At 45.1% G+C, this 23,931-nt stretch overlaps 1 protein-coding gene and 1 non-coding gene across 5 annotated transcripts in view; both read left to right on the top strand.

Moving 5' to 3' along the window:
• The window catches only part of APBA1 (amyloid beta precursor protein binding family A member 1), a 231,361-nt gene that overhangs the window by 189,868 nt on the left and 17,562 nt on the right, over positions 1–23,931 (top strand). For 3 of the 4 annotated variants that reach the window (XM_047767749.1, XM_047767748.1, XM_047767750.1), the window contains exons 4-9: positions 3,242–3,281; positions 7,005–7,150; positions 17,385–17,417; positions 18,455–18,541; positions 19,300–19,485; positions 23,608–23,787. In XM_047767749.1, the coding sequence (XP_047623705.1) occupies positions 3,242–3,281; positions 7,005–7,150; positions 17,385–17,417; positions 18,455–18,541; positions 19,300–19,485; positions 23,608–23,787 (672 nt within the window). The remainder of the gene's footprint in view (positions 1–3,241; positions 3,282–7,004; positions 7,151–17,384; positions 17,418–18,454; positions 18,542–19,299; positions 19,486–23,607; positions 23,788–23,931) is intronic. The other variant, XM_047767751.1, reaches the window with a different exon arrangement.
• On the top strand, positions 12,676–12,779 carry LOC125121654 (U6 spliceosomal RNA). Its single transcript, XR_007133539.1, has one exon. It is a non-coding gene; the product is annotated as a U6 spliceosomal RNA (small nuclear RNA).

Raw genomic sequence — 23,931 nt, 5'->3', positions numbered from 1 at the left:
ATATCATCAAACACACATACATTTACCATTAAATATTCATGAAGGGGAGAAGTATTTTCTAATCTATTCCTATTAAACCAAGCAAACATAAAGGAGGCATTCTCTAAAACGACACAGCATTAGATTTTAAATTTGAAATAGACTCCATCCTTCTCTGGTTTTGATCCTCAGGCCGCAGGAGCAGGAGTAATGAGGTTGCAGCTTTTCCTGGCCCTGCATCCCACCACCTCACCTTCTACATTATTCATAGCACACAGATCAGCGAGAACAAATGGCAAGAAGAGAAACCTCAGTTGATAGTAACAGGAATGAGAGTTAGCGTTTCTTGAGCATTTTTGGTGCTCGGGCACTAGGCCAGGCCAGTCACATAGTATCTCATTTAATTCTGAAAATAATTCTGAGAGATGGAAATTATTGTCCTTATTTGTTAGTGGAGGAAGCTGAGAGATTGAGTCACATACCTGAGGTCCCAGATCTCACCAGTAGTTGGGCCGGCTTTTGAATCCAAAGCTCCTGAGACCCCAGGCTCTTAATACCAGAATCTGCTACCCCTGGGATGACAAAGACTTGCAGGTAACACGCTATATGGACAAGGGAGCTTTATGTCATTATTCCAAGGGTCAGGCCCCTAGCCTCTGCACATGGTTGTGTGACCTCCTGGAACATCCCAAAGATTTGGTCTTTAGCTTCTTAAATGTGGCTTTATTCATTCTTGAGTGTTAAGGATCAACTAATGTTTGTCTCTGTCCACATGTGAGAAAACAAAGGGCTAATCAGACATCTGAATACTCAGCATTTGATTATTCATCAGATAAAATAAGCAAAGCAAATTTGTCAGTTTCTCAGTTCCTACAGGACTTGGCACATGTTTCTGCATATCTTTAGAAATAATGATGAAAATCTTCTTTATGTGCCATAATTAAAGATTCTTTCATTTCAGAAAATTCCTTTTTAAAAAAAGTTTACTACCTCAGAGACTAAAGAAAGCCAGTCATGAGCTCATGAATAGAGAATGAGTGAAAGTACCCAATGCCCTCCATTGTGACTCTAAATAAAACAGCAGCTCTGAGAGCTATAGACTAAAGCAGTTCTTTTGTAGCTTCTGCTAAAATCTGGACATTGTCCTTGAGATGAGCATTCAGAAAAGTATTCTAATACCCTCCAAAAATATGAATTGGCCTCTTGGTTGTACCTGGAGTCTAAACCATTTTGATTAAATAAAGTAAAACCTCATTGCCCCTAGATCTGGGGGGCAAGGACAGGGAAATGACTGGGGAGTAATAATCTAAACGTCTTTGGCCTTTATGAAGAAGCTGGATTTCATCTGCATACCATGAAGTTTCAATTTTTTTTTTCTTTAAACCAACAGAATTTAAGCCAACGGGCAGTCCACTGGATATGACTTTTCACTCGGGTAAATGGAAAGTAAAATCAATGTGATATTAAATAAAAATAAACAAAGGGAAATATTGAAAAAAAATTAAAAAATAAAATCAGTGTAAAGCACCATTGAAATGGGAGTTCGCTTTCCTCCTGTGTACATAATTGTGGCTTTCACGAGGTATGCATTTTTCCATAAATGCATCAGCAGCCAGTAACCTTTCACTCCCAGTGAACTTCTGTCCTTAGTTTCTTTAAAGGTGATCCTTAATGAAACCAGAAACCCACCCTCTTTGGTATGAGGAACCGTTTCGTCCCCGTGAGCACATCAACAGCAGGTTTACTGAGGTTGCCCTGCATGGTGTATTGTGTGATTACCGTTGAATTCTTGTCATTGTCCTGGATGAAGTTTGGAGTCTTAAAATTAGGTTTCTTTCCCTTCAGGTTTTCACATAACAATTAACACTGCTATCTTTGAAAATGCTGTGCAGATATTAACTAATTAACCATCCCATAGCCATTCCCATATTCCAAGTGAAGAGCATTGGATCAAGTGTTGTGATACAGAGTTGTTTCCCATGGTAACACAGCCATCATCCAGGGCCCTTCACTCTTCCAGCCCACCAGGCACCCCAAAATACACCATCATCTCAAACCATCCTATTGAGTACCTGTGTTGCACTGGATAGTCTTGTTCTGAAATGATCACCTAACACGTAGTAAATTTTTAGCAGCAAAAATCCTTAGGCTTTCTTAGGATAACCCTTGGCCTTGCAAACCCTAATTCTGCTCACTTTAGGGACTCTTGTCTTTTACATTAGCTCTCTATTCTCTTACAATGTTCATATCACCTTGCCCCAGACATTTTAAGCTACAAATTCTATCACTGGTTAAAGCATGAATGAATTGCTTACTCTTTTTTTTTGGGGGGGGGTGCTGCATCTGTGGCATAAAGAAGTTCCCAGGCCAGGGATCAAATCTGTGCCACAGCTTTAATCAGACCTAAAGCAGTGATGACACAAGATCCTTAACCTGCTGGGCCACAAGGGAACTCCTGAATTGCCTACTCTTATTCCACCTAGTTATCACTAGGATATTTGCTTGTAAAAAGAACCAGGTGCTGAGTATTGCTCTTCTGAGAACTAGCATTGAAATTGCAATCAGTCAGGTTTTATAAGGTTTTCTAGCTGATTATATCCACTTCCAAGGATGCTGTTAGGAGACTCACCTTTACTATGAGGTGTTACTTAAAAAAGTCCAGGGTTTTTAAATTGCTTCTTTGTTTATTGTGTTCTTAGTTTAAGGCAACACACAATAATGACTTATGTAAGGATGTTTTTAAACTAAAATAAATCAGTAAGAGATGAAAGGAAGAGATAAAAAAAACTCTAGCAACCATTTTTTTAGCACAGTGAGAGATCAGTGCAGCAAAGACCTAGAGTAAAATAATGAGTTCCAAGAGAATTTTTAATTTTAACCTATAATCATTTCAATGGTGCTTTTACTGATCAGCAATTTCTCACTTAGACACACAGATTCTTAAAAATACAAATTGAGCCCCTTTTATTGTTATTTCTCCTCATAAATTTTTGTCGTGGGTTCTTTTTTAATACATCTCTCTCAGATTGTGGACTCTAAGATTTCCCAGTTATCTAAAATATGAATGGATAGTTTTGTGCTCTGGGTAACCTTTAATAATAAATGCATATGTTTATCCACACTTCGTATAGCAAAAATTGTTGACAACTGGTTAATATCTGCTATTGGTGATAAATTTATTGTTCATGCTGCATGGATGGTTGTGTTAATGCATTTTTCATCATGCTTTGCCCTTTTTGAAACCTCTTTGTCTTAATTACAGTCAAGAAAAAGCTTGGCTTCATTCCCAACCTACGTTGAAGGTAAGAGATGAAAAAGAAATCTTGGAACACTGAGTCATTCATGAATCTTTTAGTGTTTTGGGTATTTGAAGCACTGGGCCATGAGATGATAGTGGGGAAGAAAGGCCACAAAGTCGCTGATTCTCAGTCTTAGAATCTTTGATTCAAAGTACAATAGCTGTGAATCCCTCAAAGGCCCTCCTCTCTGCCTTTGCTGATTCTGTCCAGGGAACTCTGAGACTGGGGTGAGGCTGGGGGCTTTGCCCAGACTAGAACTGGCCATATTGTATCCAAAATCCAAGTCTCTTTACCTCTAGTCCAGTAAGCATGTTGCATCCATCAAGGACCAACTCAAATGAGAATGAAATTAAACTAAAGGAGAAATGTTGACCTTCATTAAAACCCAGAAACAAACCAAAAAAAAGAGAAACTTTCCCAATAATGTCTCTTTCTTGGATGAGCTAGTAATGGTGAAGTTTATCCAGTCCTCAGCCTCTGCCAGGTCCTATTCTAAGCACTTTCTGTGTAATAACTAATTGAACCCTCCCATTGATCTTGTGACGAGAGTTCTGTCATGATCCCCGTGTTAAACATGAGAGAACTAAGGCCTGGAAAGGGGTCAGCAGCCTTCCCAAGATCCCACAGTTAGAGAAGCGGAGACGAGCCACACACCAGCGTTCTGACTCCACAGTTCTCCATGTGATGGATATTCTCTGCAGGGATGCCGCACATGGCTGCGTAGCTTATTCACTGCTCAAGGTCACCCCATTGGCAGGCTTGGTGGGGCCAAAACTCAATCCAAGCTGGGCACCCCAGCTCGAGGTCAGGCCACATAGGGAGTGTGGCAGGTGAATTTGGGGCAGGTGAATTTCCTTGAAGGAGGATTTTCTGAGGGCCAGAGGATGCCTCAGCATTGCTTTGAGGCTGCATCTGGGCTCTGGATCCTGTGTGTGAACAGTTGGAATGAATTAACTTGGATACATAAACCCGCCTGAAGCCCAGGACACACTCATAGGTTTGGTTGTAACTGAGGTTTCTTTCTTGAGTAACCTGGAAATTTTTTGCACCATTTTTGTAAAGCTCCCAAACTCCACAACAGCACCTTGGGGAGTTTTCAGAAGTTTGGAAATCATTCTTCATTATCCATTCCTCCAGACTTTGAAATTTTCAAGCTGAGCATTAACATGAGTGTGAAGATGTAAAGCGTGTGCTTGTTTCCCACAGAGCAACACAAAGGCATCACTGCCGTTGTTTGGTTTAGGACTCTTACAACTTTAATGTTTTTTTGCTTTTTAGGGCCACACCCCTGGCATATGCAGGTTCCCAGGCTAGGGGTCAAATCGGAGCTGTTGCTGCCAGCCACAGCCACAGCCACAGCAACATGGGATCCAAGCAGCATCTGCAACCTACACCACAACTCACGGCAACATCGGATCCTTAACCCACTGAGCGAGGCCAGGGATCGAACCCACAACCTCATGGTTCCTAGTCTGATTTGTTTACACTGTACCATGACAGAAACTCCAACTTTAATTTTTTTTAACTTTAAAAAAGAATACACTAAAACAAAAAATGCACTAGCACTGAGCCTAAAATGAACTTATGAACTTGGGGCTATATATTTATTTATTTATTTATTTATTTTTGTGATTTTAGTACAGTGGCGTTTGATTGTAGTTTCCCTGGAGGATAATCGATGTGAGATCATATCTCAAATTTATATCTGTTTAGGTCCAATATTTCTTTCTCTCAGCTGCTTAACATTTATATAGTCATTTAAATGTTATTTGTGTTACTCTTTAACTTAGCTGCATATCAGTATTTACTATGGTTGAAGAGGGATGTTTCACAATAAAGAGCTAAATCCATTGATAAGTATATGATGTTGGAAGTCCCATAGAGAAAATATCTCAATTTTTATTCTTTTTTCTTTTTCTTTTTTTGGGGGTAGGCACCCCCGTGGCACATAGAAGTTCCTGGGCTGGGTATTGAACCCGAGTGACCTGAGCTGCTGCAGTGACAACACAGATCCTTAACCCACTGCACCACAAGGGAACTCCTCTTTTTGTTTTTCTTTTAACATTCATTAAATGTTCCACAAAATGAATGGAAGCTTTTTTAAAGTTGCTATGCCAGACGAGACCTGTTTTCTATAATACCTGCTTGGTAGACATGATGTTTATGTGACATTGTAAATCTGTCACTGGAATTTATCGTGAAAGACTGATAATCTTTTTACTTTTTTATGAGCCCTAGTATGGGTCCAAACTTGTTCCTATATTATTTTAGACAGGGCTTCCCTGCTATACAGCTAAAGTTGTGCATTGTAAATAACCTGAATACCCCACACATCTTAGGTTTTAGGATAGGAAGCATGAGGCTGTTGAGAAGCATGTAAATGACTGGTAAGTATGTGGTGCAGGCAGGTTTGGCTGTGTACCACTCAGTGATTGTCCAGAAGTTTTTCTCAGATTGAGGAGCAGAAAAATAACAGGTTTCCTTGTTTAATCACTACACAGATGCTTTGTGAAGGCCTTTCCTAAAATGTTGTTAATTTCTTTTTTTTTCCCACCATCATCACCTTGGATTTAGGAAAATGAATAGCTTATTTTAAGTCTGTACCCTGATAAGTAGCTTATCATGGGAAGCAGCTGTTGAAGCTCAAGATGAGCTTGATGTGTAAGGATAAAAATAAAAGCCATTTCAGATTGGATCTCCAAGAGGAAAAAGCAAATTGTTTCCATTTCTAGTTTTCTAATTTAAAACGCTGAGGTTTTAACAGTGGGTTAAAAAGTATATTTTAGTCTTTCCAAATTTGGCATGCAAGCCAAAGAAAACACATGTTTTCATTGCAGAATTAAAATGCCTTTCTTAGTGCTTCTGTTGTAAAGTTATATATTAGTCCCAAACGTGTTAATTTCCAGTGGGGTTTACAGGTGTTTATGGTAAGAATCAGATGTCCCGATATTAAATATTTAAAACTAAGGCTTGATTTGTAAGGCTGGTGAATGAGAACAGAAAATTCCAGTTGTCCCTGGAATTGATGGGTATGCAGACCCCCGGCTGGACCATAATAGCCTGTAAGTCAGCAGGGTTGGCAGCATGAGACCACGGCTCGGGGGTAATGTTATCACTCTTGCAGACTTCAGGTCACAGGCCACTTTGGGAATCCAAACATTCTCCCACAAATACTTACTTTTCCAATTTATAAAATTTTTTCTCCATTATGGATAAAGTGGAAGGGGTGACGTGAAGAAGTGGCAAGCAAAGGAACTGATGTTGAGTGAGGTTTTCAAATAAGACAGCCTTCTACTCACCTAACCATTTGTCCAGCGAACATTTATTTCATACCCACCGGGTAACAGACACAGACCAGACACACGAGAGCCTGAGATGAATGTGACACACTCTTTATCCCCAGAGAGCTCACAGTCTAACAGGAAAAACAACATCCTTTGTCACTGAATGTTGTATTTCATGTTTTAAAAATATTTACATTGTTTGTCATAATCAGTAGACTGGGCGAAGTAAATTCCTCTAAGAAGAGATTGTTCTTTCTCTTTGAAAGTGAGGGCTGGGTGCAGGTAGACCAGAGATAGATGGTTTTCACTAGCAGGTAGACACACATGCTCAGGGGTCTCTGGAGCTGGCCCACCTGTGCTGGTGGGGAGCAGCAGGGGAAACTGGGTGCTACTGGGGGTAGGGCAGTGGCCTCGCTCACCACTGCGGTTCTCTGTGTTACAGTTCCCGGACCTTGTGACCCCGAGGACTTGATCGATGGAATCATTTTTGCCGCCAATTACCTTGGCTCCACCCAGCTGCTCTCAGACAAAACTCCCTCCAAAAATGTGCGCATGATGCAGGCCCAGGAAGCAGTCAGCAGGATTAAGGTGAGGGGGTGCTGTGTGTCCCGAGGGGGGAGGATGGGGGGCAGAGGCAGACATCTGAGCCCTGCATAGTGGTCACCTCATGCCTCTTGTATCTATTGCCGAGTTTAGAGGAGAGTAGACTGAGATGGCATGGCAGGCAGTGCTTACATACACACCTGCTAACAGTTCTAAGTGGAAAAAAAGATTTCCAAAGTACGCTGGAGTCCTGATGTAGAAATCCTATATAATTTGATTGTTTTTAAGGGCCAGTCTTAAGGAAAAACTGCATATGATCATAAGCTTTGAAAAGTTGAGATGAGGAAGGACAACATTTTAAGTATTATATTTACAACATGAGAGCGGTATCACTGTGTTTGCACTGACAGCTGGAGATCAGTGGCTTAAACATACATGATTCAAACAAGGTCTCATTGCTTTTGAACCAGCTGATCCTGTTCAGGCTAGGCTGAACTGGCTTGCTTCAGGTAACATGAACCATTTGATCAAATCTACCTTGGTTAGTCTGAACCAAGTCAGTGCAGAGCTAACCCAGTTCAAACCAGTCATCACCTGTTTGAATCAGTTTTATCAAGATTTAAAGGGAGCAAGCCTGTTTGATCCCTGGAGAGCCACTTGTGTCTAGTTTAAATCATTCACAACTAGTTGGAACCAGCCAAAACTAGTTTGATCCCATGGAAACACAGACCTCTAGAAACTCCACCAAGATGCCAGGACCACCTAGAATCATGGACAAGCCAAGGATGACAGAGACCCTTATGATGCCATCATGTCATTCAAGTGCCATTAAGTGCCACCAGCACCTAGAACCCCTGAGTTTGTTTTCACCTAGAGTCACAAGCATCGCATCACCATTGAAACCAGAGCCAGGTATTTTGGGCAAGTTGGCATAGGTTAGGACTTGACAGAATTGGTGCAATCCAGTTTCCATTGGTCCCTCCTCAAGGGACCCTTCCCTTTTTCATGTGTCCTTTCTCACACATCCCCTAGTTCCATCCCGGGCTTTGTCTGGCCATGTGGAATGAGAAGCATGAGCAGCTAGCTGTAGCTGAGAGTCCTTACTCTCCCCATCAAGGGAAGAGTATTTCCTGGGCACTTACAGGTTCAGGGCTATGCAGGGTCTTGATAAGGAGGGAGAATAGTGATTTATAAAGCAAGACCCTTACCCTCCAGCTCAGCATCACAAATGAGCAGTGAATCAAGCCAGTGAATATGCAGGGGGTATTCGAGGCAGAAAGAGGGGCGTGGGGTCCTAAGGGCCACAGGAGTGTGGGGAGACCTTGAGAGGCAAGATGCTGTCTGAAAGCCCAGGGGAGGGGAGCGCAGCAGCCATGGAGGTCACTCAGAGCGTGGGTGTGGCATCTGGTTTTCCAGAATTGGCTGATTCCCATCTTATTCACTTGTCCAGGCTCTTCCATGCCCTAAATATTGAACATGGTCATTGATGCCCAATTATGATGCCTTGAGTACCCCCTCTGATGCCCAGTAATTCTGTAGCTTCCCAGGATGCTATGTGAATGTCCCCAGGTTCTCTCTCATTGCTTCTTCCTCAAGCTGCTATCTGTCCCTCCTGCTGCTGGGACCTCCAGGAGTCACTTGGCTGCTCTTACCACCTCTCTGTGCTTAGAGGAGACATGGCTCTTCTGAGCTCAGTGTTGGGCCCTTCCCTTCACTTCCAATCACACTGCAACAGTAAGCCCACACTGCACCTTTTGATAATATCACTGACGGTTTAGGAATTAGAATGTATAAACCAGAGAGTAACTTACAACTACGTCAAGGGTGGTGATTGTCACAACAGCAATAGGCCAGACCCAATGCCAACGTTGCTGACAGGGGCTACCAGTTTCTTCCATGTAACAGGGACCCACTCCATCACTTCGTTGGAGATGCGCAAACCCCGTCTGTGCCTCAGACCCTACTTCCACAAAGCCCGCTTCTGTAGTTTTCACGTCGTCTTCTAAAATTAGTCTCTCCCAGGGTGATTGACAGTGGGGAGGTCCCACCCCTTATCCCCAGAAGTGCACCTCACCCTGTGACTCCCAGCAAGACAACTAACTCCCTGACAGTGTGTCAAGCGGACCTTCCTCCCCTCTGGGTCTTTCAGACTCAATCATGCTGCTGGTAGAACATCAGGTTTCTGTTGAGCTGTGCATCCAAGCTTGGCCTGATGCCTTTTCACTGTCTCCTTTATCATAAAGGGTTGGCATTAATACCCACAGATGTCTCCAATCTCCTCCGTCTTCATTTAGGATCTCGACATTCAAACCAAAAACGTACAGACCTCTTCACAAGAACAAGCTGCTTTTCAGGCACTGACCTGCCTTATTTCATACAGAGCAGAGACCTTTCAAACCAGTCTTAAGGGACATAGTTCTGGCTCCTCGTGTCCCACAGTTACCAGACAACATGTGATGATTTTGTTATATTAGTATTTGGTAAGTAGAACCCCAGGGTGCCAAGTGGCGAGCAAAACACCACAAGAGAAGTGAAGATAGAGAAGTTGTTGACTCAGAGGTCCTGGAGGAAGTACGTGCACACTTAGAGGGACATGTGGGAAGGTCAGGCAGGACCTGGCCCTGTGCCCTCACTGGGTTCCATGGGTGGAACGCTTTGAGGGTCCCAGGCTAAAGCCAGATTAGTTGATTGAAACCAAAATGGGGCTTTGCCGAGCTCTCCAGGGGTCTGATCTGGGGGCAGGGGAAACGTGGGGAAGGCCCTGGGAGGCAGGGGGAGACGTTATCACAAGGGCTGATGCAGGGGTCCTCTGAGAAGCTTACATTTGCTGGTTGCTCTCCACGGCACTTGCTTGTATGAAGGGGCTAATGTCAGTTTCAGGCCCACGCAGGCTTCTTGGCCAAACACAATGGGTGCTGAGGTAGCAGCACCGGGGAGTAACTTAGCTGAGCTCTCTCGACCCAGCACTTAGTTTCTCAGGTTACTGGTACCACTCGTTCCCACAGCACCTGTGAGAGGGTGAGGACCCAGCATGGTTCTCTGACAGATGGGGACGGCCTCCAAAAGAGGTGTTTGGAAATGGGTAATGGGTGTTTTTGGTTGTCACTCTAGTGTCACGGGGTCTGGGACATGGTTACGGGCACTGGTGGCCAGGGCCAGAGATACCTGACACCCTGTAATGTTCAGGACGGAGTCTCGTGACAAAGACTTACCTCGTCCAGAATGCTAGAGCCCCCCTGCTCCCTGTCAAGTCACACTGCCAGGGCCTGCTAAGGCGAATCCTCCAGAACAATAGTCGGCCCCCAAGAGTATTGAAGACCTCCAGGACCAAAAGCTACGTGTAGCTTTGAGATGTTTGTCCTTGGTTCTGTCTGTTGGCCTCCTGCCAAATAGCCCTGGACTCCTACAGCTGGAGTCTGTCTTTCTGCTGCCCTGTGACACATAACGTGTACTTGGTGACCTTGGTGGGGAGCAGGCACAGGTACATCGTCTGAATGGAGAGCAGCAGTGGGGAAGAGCCAGCATCCCAGGACCTCCTCCAGTGCCACGACTCACCAAATGTTCTGTGCTTTATACCTTCCGATTTCCACAGTGGTTTCTGGGCGCCCTTTTCCCTTCTTGAAAGTCCAGCTCCCTGAGGAGAAACCCAAAAGGTTTCAAAGGATTGGTTGGTATCCAGAAGTGTCACGAGTCGTTGGAACAAAAAATTAGATGGCTTTGTCAATCAGAATGGGCAAGACAGAGGCTCTCTGACTATAAATCCACTTGAGACCTGCCTAGAGCAGAGTAAGCATCTGGAAAACATATATTTATTTTTACAGCAAATTGCTCTGGTGTGAGGAGTTCATTATAGAGTGGTAAAATTAAATGGTGGCATTTCATTTATAAGTATCATTTTGCAGTCTGCTTCTGTGCATCTGAAGGAACTGTTGCCTATCATTAAATATTTTCTGCCTCGTGTTCCTTTTACAGCCATCTTAATGCCTGTCAGATTGTTTGCCTTTATACCCAGCCTGACGCTCTTTCCAATTGTAAGTGGAGAGGGCTGCGCTCAGAACCCAGGGTTTATTTCCACGCCCCCTAGAAAGTGACTGTGTCAGGATGGTGCCCATGGACTTCATCGTTTGCCCAGGGAACCCAGGAGCCAAGAGCATTTGTCCAGACCACTTGGGTGGTCTCACAGGGAGCACGTATGGTGGTGCCCCAGGTGCTTGCGTCTCTGAGGGAGGTGGTGCCACGCTGTCTTCCTAAAGAGAGGCTGACCTTTCAGGAATGAGTTACTCTAGGCCACTTTGAGAAATGCAGAGCAGAATGAGGCTACAGATTTTTATATCCACATCCACCCAGGAAGAAAGGCGGGGAAATAAGCTCCATGGATTTATGTGGAAATCCATTTAGTAATGTGATAGCCTCACCACACTCGGATGAGTAATTCCTGACCTGCTGCTCTCACCTACACAGACAGAAGAGTTTCCTCCTTTGTTTTGCGGGTTCCTTTTTCCCTCCCTCCCCGTAGGGACCCACCTTGCCCCTCTCTTTCCTCTGCCTGCATCGCTTGTTTGTGCATGTGAGTGAGACCTGCCTCACCAGGCGAGAGTCTCTCTGTGGCCATGTGTTTGTGGTGCTTTTTCTGTGAGCCAGCCCTGAGCCTGATGCTTGGGTCTCCATTGCAAAGCAGGCTTTCATTACTGGTCTGTCTGTCAATTACGTGGTGTCTGTCACTCACTTAGCACCGACTGTGGACTGGAATTGAATAGTGATTTTGGATTTATCCTTGGAGTTTGAAGGATTAAGATTTTCTTAACAAAGAATTTATAGGCTAACTTGCCAGAGTGGGAAATTGAGAAATGAGAATTGGAAGGTGTGGTTCGGCTAGATATGAATTTGGCTCAAAAAGCAAACTGTCCCTGTGCAGGATCCTGTGATAGCCATCTTAGGAGATAAAAATCAACCAAGACCCAGCCCTTGACCTTGAGAAACACGCAGTCTAAAGAGGAAGCCAAGAGGAGTGTTAGGTAACAATGATACAAGTCAGGTTGAGGAATCTGAAATTAAAAAACTTTTCCATCTACCAGAAGATAAGAAATAAGGTGCATCTGAATGCAGTAGAAGAGTTAGAGGACACCTATCATTTTTTTCAAGCTTTTTTTTTTCCCATCTTTACACCCTCCCTAATGTATCCTTTCTGCCTTTTTCGTTGATCATTTTTGAGATATAGTAATATCCTTCCAGGAAGCCCCCTATATTATTTAGAAACGCATTAGAGCTGTGGTCCTCATCAAAGTGGGGGTCCTCGGCCAGCAGCAGCAGCTCCCAGGAACTTGTTAGAAATGCAGATTCTCAGGCTCCATCCTGGTCGGAAACTTGGGTGGTGGAGCCCAGGAATCTGTTTTCATAAGCCCTCCGAGATTGTGATATACGCTACCTGCACTTCAGGACCCACTACAGGAGAGAAGGGCAGAGCATCTAGCAGTAAGGAGCCTCCGTTCTCTAGCTGTGCTCTGCACATTTCAGTCAAGCCAAGCACTGCTCACGATGGGGTTCCACATAAGCTCAAGAAACGCTTTAGAGTGCTCGCTTCAGCAGCACATATACTAAAATTGGAACGATGCAGAGAGGATTAGCATGGCCCTGAGCAAGGATGACACAAATTCATGAAGCGTTCCATATTTTTGGAACCATGAGGTTGTGGGTTTGATCCCTGGCCTCACTCAGTGGGTTAAAGATCTGGAATTGCTGTGAGCTGTGGTGTAGGTCACAGACATGGTTTGGATCCTGTGTTGCTGCGGCTGTGGTGTAGGCCGGCAGCTGTAACTATGATTCTACCCCTAGCCTGGGACCCTCCATATGCCGTGAGGTGGCCCTAAGAAGCAAAAACAAAACCAAAAAAAAGGAAACGCTTTAGAACTGGTCTTTTTTGGATATTTGGCACATGTGTTTTCCTATTAAAGGCTCTGAGAAGTCCTGTACTAAGGAGATTTAATTCCCTTTGTTTAACCAGAAGCATCCACAATTACTTGAAGGCAGCATGCATTATCACTGTGGTGATACTGAGAGTCTGGTTGCTAGGATTCATTTAAACAAGTTTTCAGAAAACCTTCCGGAGAGAGCTTTGCCCTACTAGCTGTCAGTATCTAAAGTGCCCTAGGCAGGACACCCCATCCCCCACCCTCAGTGTGGAAATCATGCCTTCACCCTTCTAGAGAACCAGACTCAAGCCAGTGCAGCTCGCTTGGCTGCCTTTCTCTGACTGCAGTGCCATGTTTCGCTCCACCCTCATTCCCACTTCATTCTCTGCTCCTCCCCTGGAAGGCAAGGTGAACTGCCACACACTGCCAGAGTCGTAGAAACTTCTTCGTGTCCACGCAGAGTGTAGTGTGTTTGTCTCATTTTCTCTCTACATTTGTGAAGCTCGCGAATGGTGTTTTCATGTTTTTTTGGTTCAAGATTTTTGTAAGGAGTCTTCTTTATCAAATTTTCTTATATATGTCTTTACTAGCCTTCCCCTAAAGATCCTATTTTTCCTTTCTTTTATGAAAAGATTTTCTTTAAGTGTTAAAAATTAGGATTTAATTGTAAACTGAAAGTTTCTATCAGTATAGTTCTGTCTAAGCCATCTGATCTGCCATCTGACTTGAAGAAGTCTGTGGTTGCTAAAGAGGATATTGACACTTCGTAGATCTCTCACACACATTATCTCATTTCTTCCTCCACAAGGAGGGGTTGGGGAATCCTGTGAGGTAGGTATTATTAACCCCGTTTTGCAGACAGACTGAGAAGTTTATAGATGAGAAACTTGTCCAAATGGCACAATAGCAATTGGAACATACAGCGAGGCTTCCAAGCTTTGAATATCTCTTCTGACCCTTAATAGCTGTGTGACCTTGGGCAAGTTAATTAGCCTCTCTGTGTCTCAGTTTCCTCTTCTGAAAGATGAGAGTAATGTAATGCCTACCTCACAGGATTGTTGTAAGCTTTTCCATTGATACATGTGAAATGCTTAGAGGGATACTGGCATATACCAAGTGCTCAGTAAATGTCAACTGGAGAGAGAAAAGCTAGAAGAGTCAGGAAGATCCCCAGCATGGGTCTTAAGAGCAGCAGGTACTCAACACACATTGTGGATCGAGTGATGAGATGGATAGTGCTGCAGATTATGTCCTTTGCCCCACAGCCTGCTGGGTGGTAAGCCATAATCAATCTCAATGAAACATGAGGATTTAAATGGATGTTGTCACTGCTTGCTTCAAGATGCATGCTGGCCTTAAGGTTCTCTCAGACCTTTTCTCTGATGCTCCAGTCTCTCATTCTGGCCCCAGCCCCATCATCATTTCCAGTGTGAGGTCTAAATGTGTAATTCTCACTTGTTTCAGGGCACTTGAGTATCATAAGTGATTTAAAGGTGGTATTACTCTAAGCACATAAAATATTTTTAGCTTCAAAGAAATTGTCTCAGAATGCCTTTCATGAAATTTGGTTTGCCTTTTGGATCCCCTTCCTCATCACCCATCCCAGTAAAAAACAGAATTTGGGCGTTCCATTGGTGGCAGACTTACTTTCCTTTGAAAAACGCCTTTTCAGATCACTCTTCCCTAGAGTGAGGAATTTTGACCAATGGCTGTTAGGTTTAGGTATCCAAAATAATAGAAATTCATAAAATCCCACCATATCATTTCAGGGGAGGTAGTAGAAGACAAACAATTGTTAGCACTTTCACAGCCGTCCTCTATTTGGGGATTATAACCGATGCAGATCAGAACGTCCCCCGTCAGAACTCTCAGATTCCATCCAGGAATCTCTGTGACGTAACATCACGACAGGGCCACTTTTTAGATGTGGAAATATGTCCACTGTCGTGTGCAGCAGTTAGGATAACTTGTGTGCAGCTTGGAGTTGCTGCCTTCAGACTTTTCCAGAGCAGACTGTTCACCACGAACTCGTGACCACCAGTACGAGCTATGGGGTGGCTGTGTGGGAGTGGGCCTGCCCTACTCCCCTGGATGCACCTAGGTTAGCTAGATGGCATTTGGTTGGCTGATCGTCCAGTTTCTCCACCGTGAGGTAGTACTGACAACCATTTAGTCATTAATGCAACAGTGATGTGCTGCTGAGGGTGAGAGCTTTTCCTGCCAGGTGAGTACCAAGGACGTGAGGGAGCAGTTTTTACTGCACCCTCACCACCCAGTCGCCAAGCAGTGCCTGTGAGTTGGCCACCGACTCACCGCAAGCAGGATCTGTGTATATATAGCAGGCCTTGCCAAAGCCAAGAGATTGCATCCTGACATAGGCAAATTCTGATCATCTAACATCATAATCATATAAAAGCAAACACAAAGTGCTTATTAATAACACTTAGCACTGTCCTGAGAACATTGTGTATACAGTTGGCCCTTGAACAACACAGGTCTACTTATGCATGGGTTTTTTAAAAATTTTTTTTCTTATTTTTTACTTTTTAGGACCACACCCCCGGCATATGGAAGTTCCTGGGCTAGGGGTTGAATTGGAGCTACAGCTGCTGGCCTACACCGCAGCCACAGCAGCATGGGATCCGAGCTGCGTCTACGACCTACACCACCTCTCAACGATGGTGTTGGATCCCCAACCCACTGAGCAAGGCCTGCATCCTTATGGATCCTGGTTGGGTTTGTTAGCCATTCAGCCACAAAGAGAACTCTCAGGATTTTTTAATAGTAGATACAGTGCTGTGTGGTTCAGGATTGATTGAACCTGTGATTTGGTTGAAGCCAAGGGTATAGAACTGTGGATACAGAGGAATTATGTCTTCAGAGGCCCAACCAATTACAAGTTGTATGTTGATTTTCGACAATGCAGTGGTTCCTGCCCTAACACCCCCTCCCCACCGCATCGTTTAAGGACTGACTGTGTTCCTTTTAGCCTCAAAACAGATACTCTCTTTACCATCATTTTGACAGTTAAGGAAACTGAAGCATGGAGACATTAAGTGGCTTGCTCCAAGCCACACGACTAGTAGGTAGCAGAGCCAGAATTCAGTTTTAGACAGTCTATCTTCAGCTATGCTATCTTGAACAAATATTAAATCCATTTCCAGTTAGGTATATAGTCTCTATTGGTACACAAATTTAAGGTGAGAAATACTACAATAGATAAAGAGGGAGAACAATTCAGAAATCAATAACAAAACGATAGCTAGAAAATCTTCAAATATATTAAGAACAAAATTCTGGAGTTCCTATCGTGGCTCAGTAGTTAACGAATCCTACTAGGAACCATGAGGTTGTGAGTTCAATGCCTGGCCTCGCTCAGTGGGTTAAGGATCCGACGTTGCTGTGAGCTGTGGTGTAGGTTGCAGACGCAGCTTAGATCCCGCATGACTGTGGTGGAGGCCAGCAGCTACAGCTCCAATTAGACCCCTGGCCTAGGAGCCTCCATATGCCATGGGTGCGGCCCTGAAAAAGACAAAAAGACCAAAAAAGAACCCCCACACACAATTCTGAATAAAGTTCAAAGAAGAAATCACAGTGTAAATTAGAAAGTGTTTTGAATGAAATGATAATTACAACATTTAGATTGCAGCTAAAGTGGAGATTAGAAGGAAGTTCATAGTGTTACATAAATATATCAAAAAAAATAGAAAATGTGTAATTTAAGTTTTCATCTTAAGAAACTAGAAAAAAATCAGGAGTTCCCGTCGTGGCGCAGTGGTTAATGAATCCGACTAGGAACCATGAGGTTGTGGGTTTGGTCCCTGCCCTTGCTCAGTGGGTTAACGATCCGGCGTTGCCATGAGCTGTGGTGTAGGTCACAGACGTGGCTCGGATCCCGCGTTGCTGTGGCTCTGGTGTAGGCCAGTGGCTACAGCTCCGATTTGACCCCTAGCCTGGGACCCTCCATATGCTGCGGGAGCAGCCCAAAGAAATAGCAAAAAGACAAAAAAAAAAGAAACTAGAAAAAAATCAGCAAATTAAATCCAAAGAAAATATAATTAAAGATATAAGCTGCAATCAGTGAAATAGAAGACAGGCATACAGTAAAGGAAATCCACAGAGCCAAGAGTTGGTTCTTGTAAAACATCAGTTGCAGTTGATACATGTCCTTCCTCTTACAGCCGCGCCACCTACTAAATTCTGATTTAGGAGATCAGTTAGAGAGTGGGATTTTTTAAAGCCAGTCTTCCTCCCACAGAAATGCTTATATCACTGTGGATATTAGTTTGTCAATTCCCTTTTCAACTTTGAGTCTCTGCAGATTTCTTTTCTAACTGTTCTCCTGTCTCTGTTTGTTCCATGCTAAGCAGATGGCCCAGAAATTAGCCAAAAGCAGGAAGAAGGTGCAGTACAAACAACTTCATCAGCTTGGTGTTATGCCTGTTTTGTTTTGTTTCGTTATTTTCATTTGTTTATGTTTTGCCTTTTTTCCTTATTTCGTGTTTTTGTTTTCTGCATCCAGCAAGTTTTTGTTCAGATTTCTTTTTGAACCGCCCCATAAGCCAACGTTTCTCAGAACTCAGTTGCCCAAAGTGGCTGTTTTCTGTTGCTCATTAGTCATTTCACTTCAGAGGAACGACAGGGAGCAGATTGGGGATGCTAAACAAACCCTACAATAGTGCGGAAATTCCCACCATTCAGGAGCATTCACGTGGCAGGGACTTGGGTCTGCTCAATTCTCGTCATGTTTGATTTGTGGATTTGTCAGATTGCTGGATGCAAAAAAGAAAACTCGCTAATAACCACATGCGTGCGGAGTTAAGCCCTAAATGAACCAGACCGATGCGCTTTTTTGGTCATGGAGCTTCTAGGTGCCTGCGAGCTACCCATGGGACATTGAGACTTTGGGGTTCCTTCTTAACAGGGTAGCTTGGGTTTGGGGGGTACTGCTTCTGTGTTGCTTGGGTGGTGTGGGAACACAAAGACCCTCTTACCAGAACCGCCTCCCATTGCCTTGTTTGCACCTGCTGTAAACATTGCCTCCCGTCACTTGAGCAGGAGCAAGCTCTGACTTCTCCAGGGTCCTGGGCTGTGAGTCAGTCGCCCTTATTCCTTCTGTTGTTGGGCTCCAAAACCCTTGCAGAAAGTGCCATTCTCAGTCACTGTTCAGAGTCAGATCTCCTGCAGTGTGTTACTGCTTCCATTGGGTGGGGGGAGCAAAGGGGAGTCTGCATTTCTCCCTGTAACCTGGAGATGCTCACTCCTGTCCCCGTGTCCATCCTCTGTGTGGTCCCTTCAGCCTTGGCAGTCTAATTCTGGAGTCTGCATCGCTGTTCTGGTGACTGTGTCTCAACGCCTCTGTGTGTGAGCTAACTCTGCTCCCGTGCACCTGGGTCACAGTCAGGTACTGAGCTTTCCCTCGGTGCATTTTCCTTCTCAGGCTCCTGAAGGTGAATCTCAGCCAATGACCGAGGTGGATCTCTTCATTTCCACGCAGAGAATCAAAGTGTTGAACGCCGACACGCAGGTATTAGCTGGCGCCCACCTTCCCTGGGGGTGAAGCTTAGCATAGCGACTAGGAGACTGTGCCCTTGTCTGTAGAGCAGCTGTCCCTAGAGGCTGCCTTCCACGAGCTATAAGGTGGTGTCTGCAGTGCCTGCTGCTGGGGTGGGGGCTGGAGAGAGACTTGGTGTAGGGAGCCTTGGGGCTGTTAAAGATCAAAGAGGAAAATAAACCATGGATATTGTTTGCTAATATTTCTCTTGAGTTTTCATCAGAAGATTTGTGAACTTGAACAGATTAGCCTTTTAAAAATTTTTGTTTAAACTCACATATATGCAGGAATTCCCTGGCAGCCTAGCAGTTAAGGATTCAGCTACTGTCACTGCTGTGGCTCAGGTTCAGACCCTGTCTCGGGAACTTCCACACGCCATGGGTACAGCCAAAAAATAAAAAAAGATAAAATCACACATACACACAAAATATAGCCATCACATGCAAGTTTCTTATTTTTCAACTTCCCCACCAGAGACTCTCTTTGTTGTAAGATGATTGAAATTTCTTTTCATGTACCACAGACCACTCCCTGCTCTGAGTTATCATGAGCCAAGAGACTTGCTCCCAGGCCTGGGTGGGTGCACATGAGTCTGCCAACAGGGCCTTTTCAGTGAGCCCCGGGGGCCCCCCTGCATGTGGACCATGTTTGGCTGGGCTGTAGGGTGGCAGGCGCTCATGGGTCATTAGATGCTGTGCTGGACTTACTATCCTCTCCCTTCTGTCCTGCAGGAGACGATGATGGACCACCCTCTGAGGACCATTTCCTACATCGCAGACATCGGGAACATCGTTGTGCTGATGGCCCGTAGGCGGATGCCGCGCTCCAACTCCCAGGAGAACGTGGAAGCCTCTCACCCGTCCCAGGATGGAAAAAGGCAGTACAAGATGATCTGCCACGTCTTTGAGTCCGAGGACGTAAGGGCGGCCTCCCCCTCTTCTCCCTCCATGTCATATGGGCTGTTCTGGGGTGGGAAGTTTCCCTCTGGTTCTCAGAACGTTAATCAGACGTGAAGCAAGTAATGATTTAGTACTTACTACATGTCCAAGCACTATTCTAGCCTAGTATATGAGGCTGAATAAAATAGACAAAGGTACTCATCAGGAAGGTGATAGAGTGGTAGAAAGTAAATAGACCTAATATAAAATTAAGTAACAAAGTTTGATAAGGAAAAATTAAACTAGGTCAAGGGATATAGAGGGTCAGGGGCTATTTCAAGTAGAGTGATGCACACAGTCCTTTCTGAGGTGACATTTGTGCAGAGGCCTCAACAGAGTTGAGGAAAGAGCAGGTGCAAAGGCCCTGAGGTAGGGGCCTGGGGATGTCCTTTGAGGAAAGGCAAGGAGGCAAGCCACTCAGAGGAGAGAAGAGTGGCAAGAACTCACTCAGACTCATAGGAGCCCAAACAGGTCTTACCTGGTCACTAGGGTCTTTGAGGAGGACAGTCCTTGGATGTGCAGGACCGTCCTTTCCTAATAAGAAAGTTAGGATCCCTGCCCCTTCGCACCAGGTAGCAAGAGCACCAAACACTCACTCCTAGTCCTTAGGAAAACCAGCTGCTCTTCCAGTCATAAAACTAGTGGTTTCTGATGCCCATCTCTCCAGGTGATAAAAATCAGCAGAGAAAATTAGTTTACAACAGAGGTGGAGCCCATTCTTCCATTCAGCCTTCTTCCCCAGTTGTCAATGGAACTGTTGGCCAGGCCACCAAGCTTCAAGCTGCATTAGCACCCATGCTTCTCCCAAAGCCTCACAGGCTTTGACGACTCCCCCCGGGCCAGAGCCACAGTTCCACCATAGTCTTGAACTACAGAGCATCCCTCAAGAGGGCCGTATCAGTGCCATTGACTGGGCTCATTTTTCCTCCTGCCACAGTGTAATAAGCTCTGTTTCTCGTATTGAGCGGTGAGCCCTTATCTACTTAAAGAAAATTGCCTTTGGTAGCCTTGGTTCCTTAAAAGGGGTCATTTTTCTCCAGGAGAGTGTTCATTGAGCGGCAGTAAATGGCCTTCTTCCGAAAAGTTAAGAGTCAGAGGCGAGCTGCTTTTCTCCAGGGAACCAGAGCCGTCACGGCTGTAGCCACGAAGAGGAGACCCAACCACTGTACCACCCTTTCCTCTTCCAGTTCTCTAGAAAGTGGCCCCAGGGACAGGGGCGCTGAGCAGGCAGAGAGCTTGCTGCACCTGTTCTGGCCATTTTCCCTGCTCTTCCTCTAAAGCTGCAGCTAAACTTGTAAACTGAGAGTGAACGAGTTTAGAAGGTTCTCGGAAAGTTCCAAAGGGGTTGTGTTTAGAATCTGGTTTCACATGTCCTGGAGGCCTGTGGAAAGGGGGAGCTAGCTCTGCTCACCAGGCAGGAGGGTCCCAGTATGACCTTCTGCCACCCCCACCCCCCGTCTTGGTGCTCCTAAGGAGGGCGTTCTTTTTCCTCTGGGCTCCTTTGGGTCCATAGGGGCAGGTGATGAAGGGGAAGGATGAGGAGGCAAGAGTGGATCTGGGAATTTTATTACTTTGCTTCCAAAGTCCAAGACAAAGGAGGGTGTGGGCTCCAGGCCTGGGAGAGCCGATGTGAATCCTGCTTCCGTGTAGCTGCTGGGCGGCTGCTGAGCTGCTGTAGAAGGCACTGCTGTGTGGCTCAGGTGGACGTGGCATAGACACCAGTAGCCTGTGCATTCTCCAGGTGCATCTGCTTATGATGGTCAGGAGGCCCACTGGCCGTGGTCTCAGACACACATTTCAGAATGTCCACATGTGCCTCTGATCCCCACAGCAGTGCCTTGGCAGGAAGTGGACGGGGGAGGTGGTCCTTAATGTGACTTGTGGCATGTGAAGTCACCAGATTCTCAAAGTGAAAAAAGTTAAGCATTTCTTTCCCAGCCACAGGATACCACTGTTAATTAGCTGCTTTTAGCAAACATTAGCAAAGGGAGGGAAAGGAGGAGTGGAGGTGAGAGCTGTGTGTGTGTTTAAAACATTGCCCTAGAGCTTTTTCTTATTTTGTGGGTTTTCTACTCCCTAGAATTTTATAGAGAGGAGGTGGGCTCTGGAATCGGGCTGCCAGGATTCCCAGTCCCCACCCCACCCCTTCCCACCCCAACTGAAGCTCTCAACTTCCTTTTCCCAGTCTGTCCGATAGGAACAAATAAAACAGACCCACGGTGGCAAAGTCTGAGAGCTCTGAGAAACAAAAGGAATTTTTGTTCTCAACTAGCTGATAAACCTACTCTGAGCTGCCATGAGACACTTTATAGGATTTATCCAGCTTACCATGACTCTTACACATTTAGCTGCAGGAATGTTACTGGTGTTCATTTATAAGGGACTTCTCCAGGCTCTAATGGGGCTTTTAGCCAATATATGATATATGCACCCTGTTCTTTCTCAAATTTAAATATTTCTGAATTCTGAAATGCTGCCTTCAAAGCTTAGGATGATAGCTTGTGGCCCAGTCCTACTTACATCATAGACTAGATGTCAGGATTTACGTGGTGGTGCTTGTATAGCGTTTAACACAGCATAGGCTCATAAGAAGTGCTCAGTCGCTCCTGGCTCTCCCAGGGCTAAATGTTGATTAATTAATGCAGGAGAAAGAAGAATAAAAGCAGAGTTCCTGACCTGTGATCCATGTGACCTTGGGAAGGTTCCTTGGTGTCTCTGGACCTCAGTCTCCTCCCTTGGAAAACAGAGGGTTGGACTAGATCAAGGTTCTCAACTCTCTTGGAACCAAGAGTCCCTAAACATAATAAATATTTAGTAATGTCCTGAAAAGCAATTCATAGATAATATAACCTTCCTTTGTGAACATTGTTTTCACAAAATAGCCAAAGTATTGCCCTAGATGTAACTAATACAAAGGAGAAATAAAAGCAAGCTAAAATGAAATTGTTCTTAACTACTAGATGTAAATGCTTGAGCGCAGCCATTCCAGAAAAAATAATGGAATCATCGGATGCTTATGCCTACTTGATGAATGAGTTTGGATATGAGAGCACAGTATTCAGCCGAATGTCGTAAACACTTTCTATTTAAAATTTTAGGGACTTCCCGTCATGGCTCAGCAGTTAATGAACCCAACTAGCATCCATGAGGACGAGGGTTTGATCCCTGGCTTCACTCAATGGGTTAAGGATCCGGCGTTGCTGTGAGATGTGGTGTGGGTCACAGACATGGCTTGGATCTCACATTGCTGTGGCTGTGGCATAGGCCAGCGGCTATAGCTCTGATTTGACCCTTACCCTGAGAACCTCCATGTGCCGGGGGAAGACAAAGCAAAAAAATTTGAATTAAGGGCTAAATAAGGAAATCAATAGGTAGCAAGGTAGGCAGATAGACACACACATGCAGCTCCACCGTGCTATGCAGACAGCACGCAAGCTGATGGGAATAGATATATCAGCAGCCCACATCCTGCCAATTGCATTCATGCTGATGATTTTCCAAAGTTGTGGCGCTTAATTCCGGTAAAGTGCTGGACAAAACAAAAGCTGGCGTTCTCTCAGTTTATATAATAATTGTATCCATGGAATGTTCAGAGTGTATTAGAGCCGTGCAGTTAAGGTCTTGTGTTTTTATATGAATGAGGGTTGAGTCCTAGACTCAGGTGATGAGACATAGGCGTTACATATACATGAAAGTCTGGCAATTTCAAGATATTTGAAAACCTTGCAGGATGTAGAACAAGTCATCCTCTGTGGGGCTGTGCTTTGCATGGCAGTAAGTCCAGCATCCCTGACTCCTAGCCACCAAATGCCAGGAGCTCCCTAATGATCACTGGCATCACCAAAAATGTCCCCACTGGAGTTCTCCAGTAGCCTCACAGATTAAGGATCCAGCCATTGTCACTGATAAGGCACAACTTCAATCCCTGGCCCCAGAACTTCCACCTGCTGTGGGTGCGGCCAAAAAACAATGTCCGCACTCATTTTGAAATGTCTAGCAGGCACATGGTGCCCCATGGAGACTCCACAGTCCTGACAGGACCCAGGTCCCCAGCAGCACTGCCCTGTTGACCTCTGTCTTCCCTCTCTGGCTCCTCTCCAGGCCCAGCTGATCGCACAGTCCATTGGGCAGGCATTTAGCGTGGCATACCAGGAATTCCTCAGGGCCAACGGGATTAACCCCGAAGATCTCAGCCAGAAGGAGTACAGCGACCTGCTCAACACCCAGGACATGTACAACGACGATCTGATCCACTTCTCCAAGTCGGAAAACTGCAAAGATGTAGGTACTTGCCTGAAGCTGCTCCCAGAACTGGGCCAGCTGGACCCGCTGTGGAAGGGAAGGTGCAGTGGCTGGGTTGATGAGGGTGGCATTCATAGGATGTTGCTAAGGGCTCAGGCCCATCTCTCTTCCCCTTCACGTGAA

Source organism: Phacochoerus africanus, chromosome 2, assembly GCF_016906955.1.
Source record: "Phacochoerus africanus isolate WHEZ1 chromosome 2, ROS_Pafr_v1, whole genome shotgun sequence".
NCBI classification, from domain to species: domain Eukaryota; kingdom Metazoa; phylum Chordata; class Mammalia; order Artiodactyla; family Suidae; genus Phacochoerus; species Phacochoerus africanus.
The sequence above is the reverse complement of the archived record's forward strand: the minus strand, read 5'-3'. Positions and strand labels throughout refer to the sequence as shown.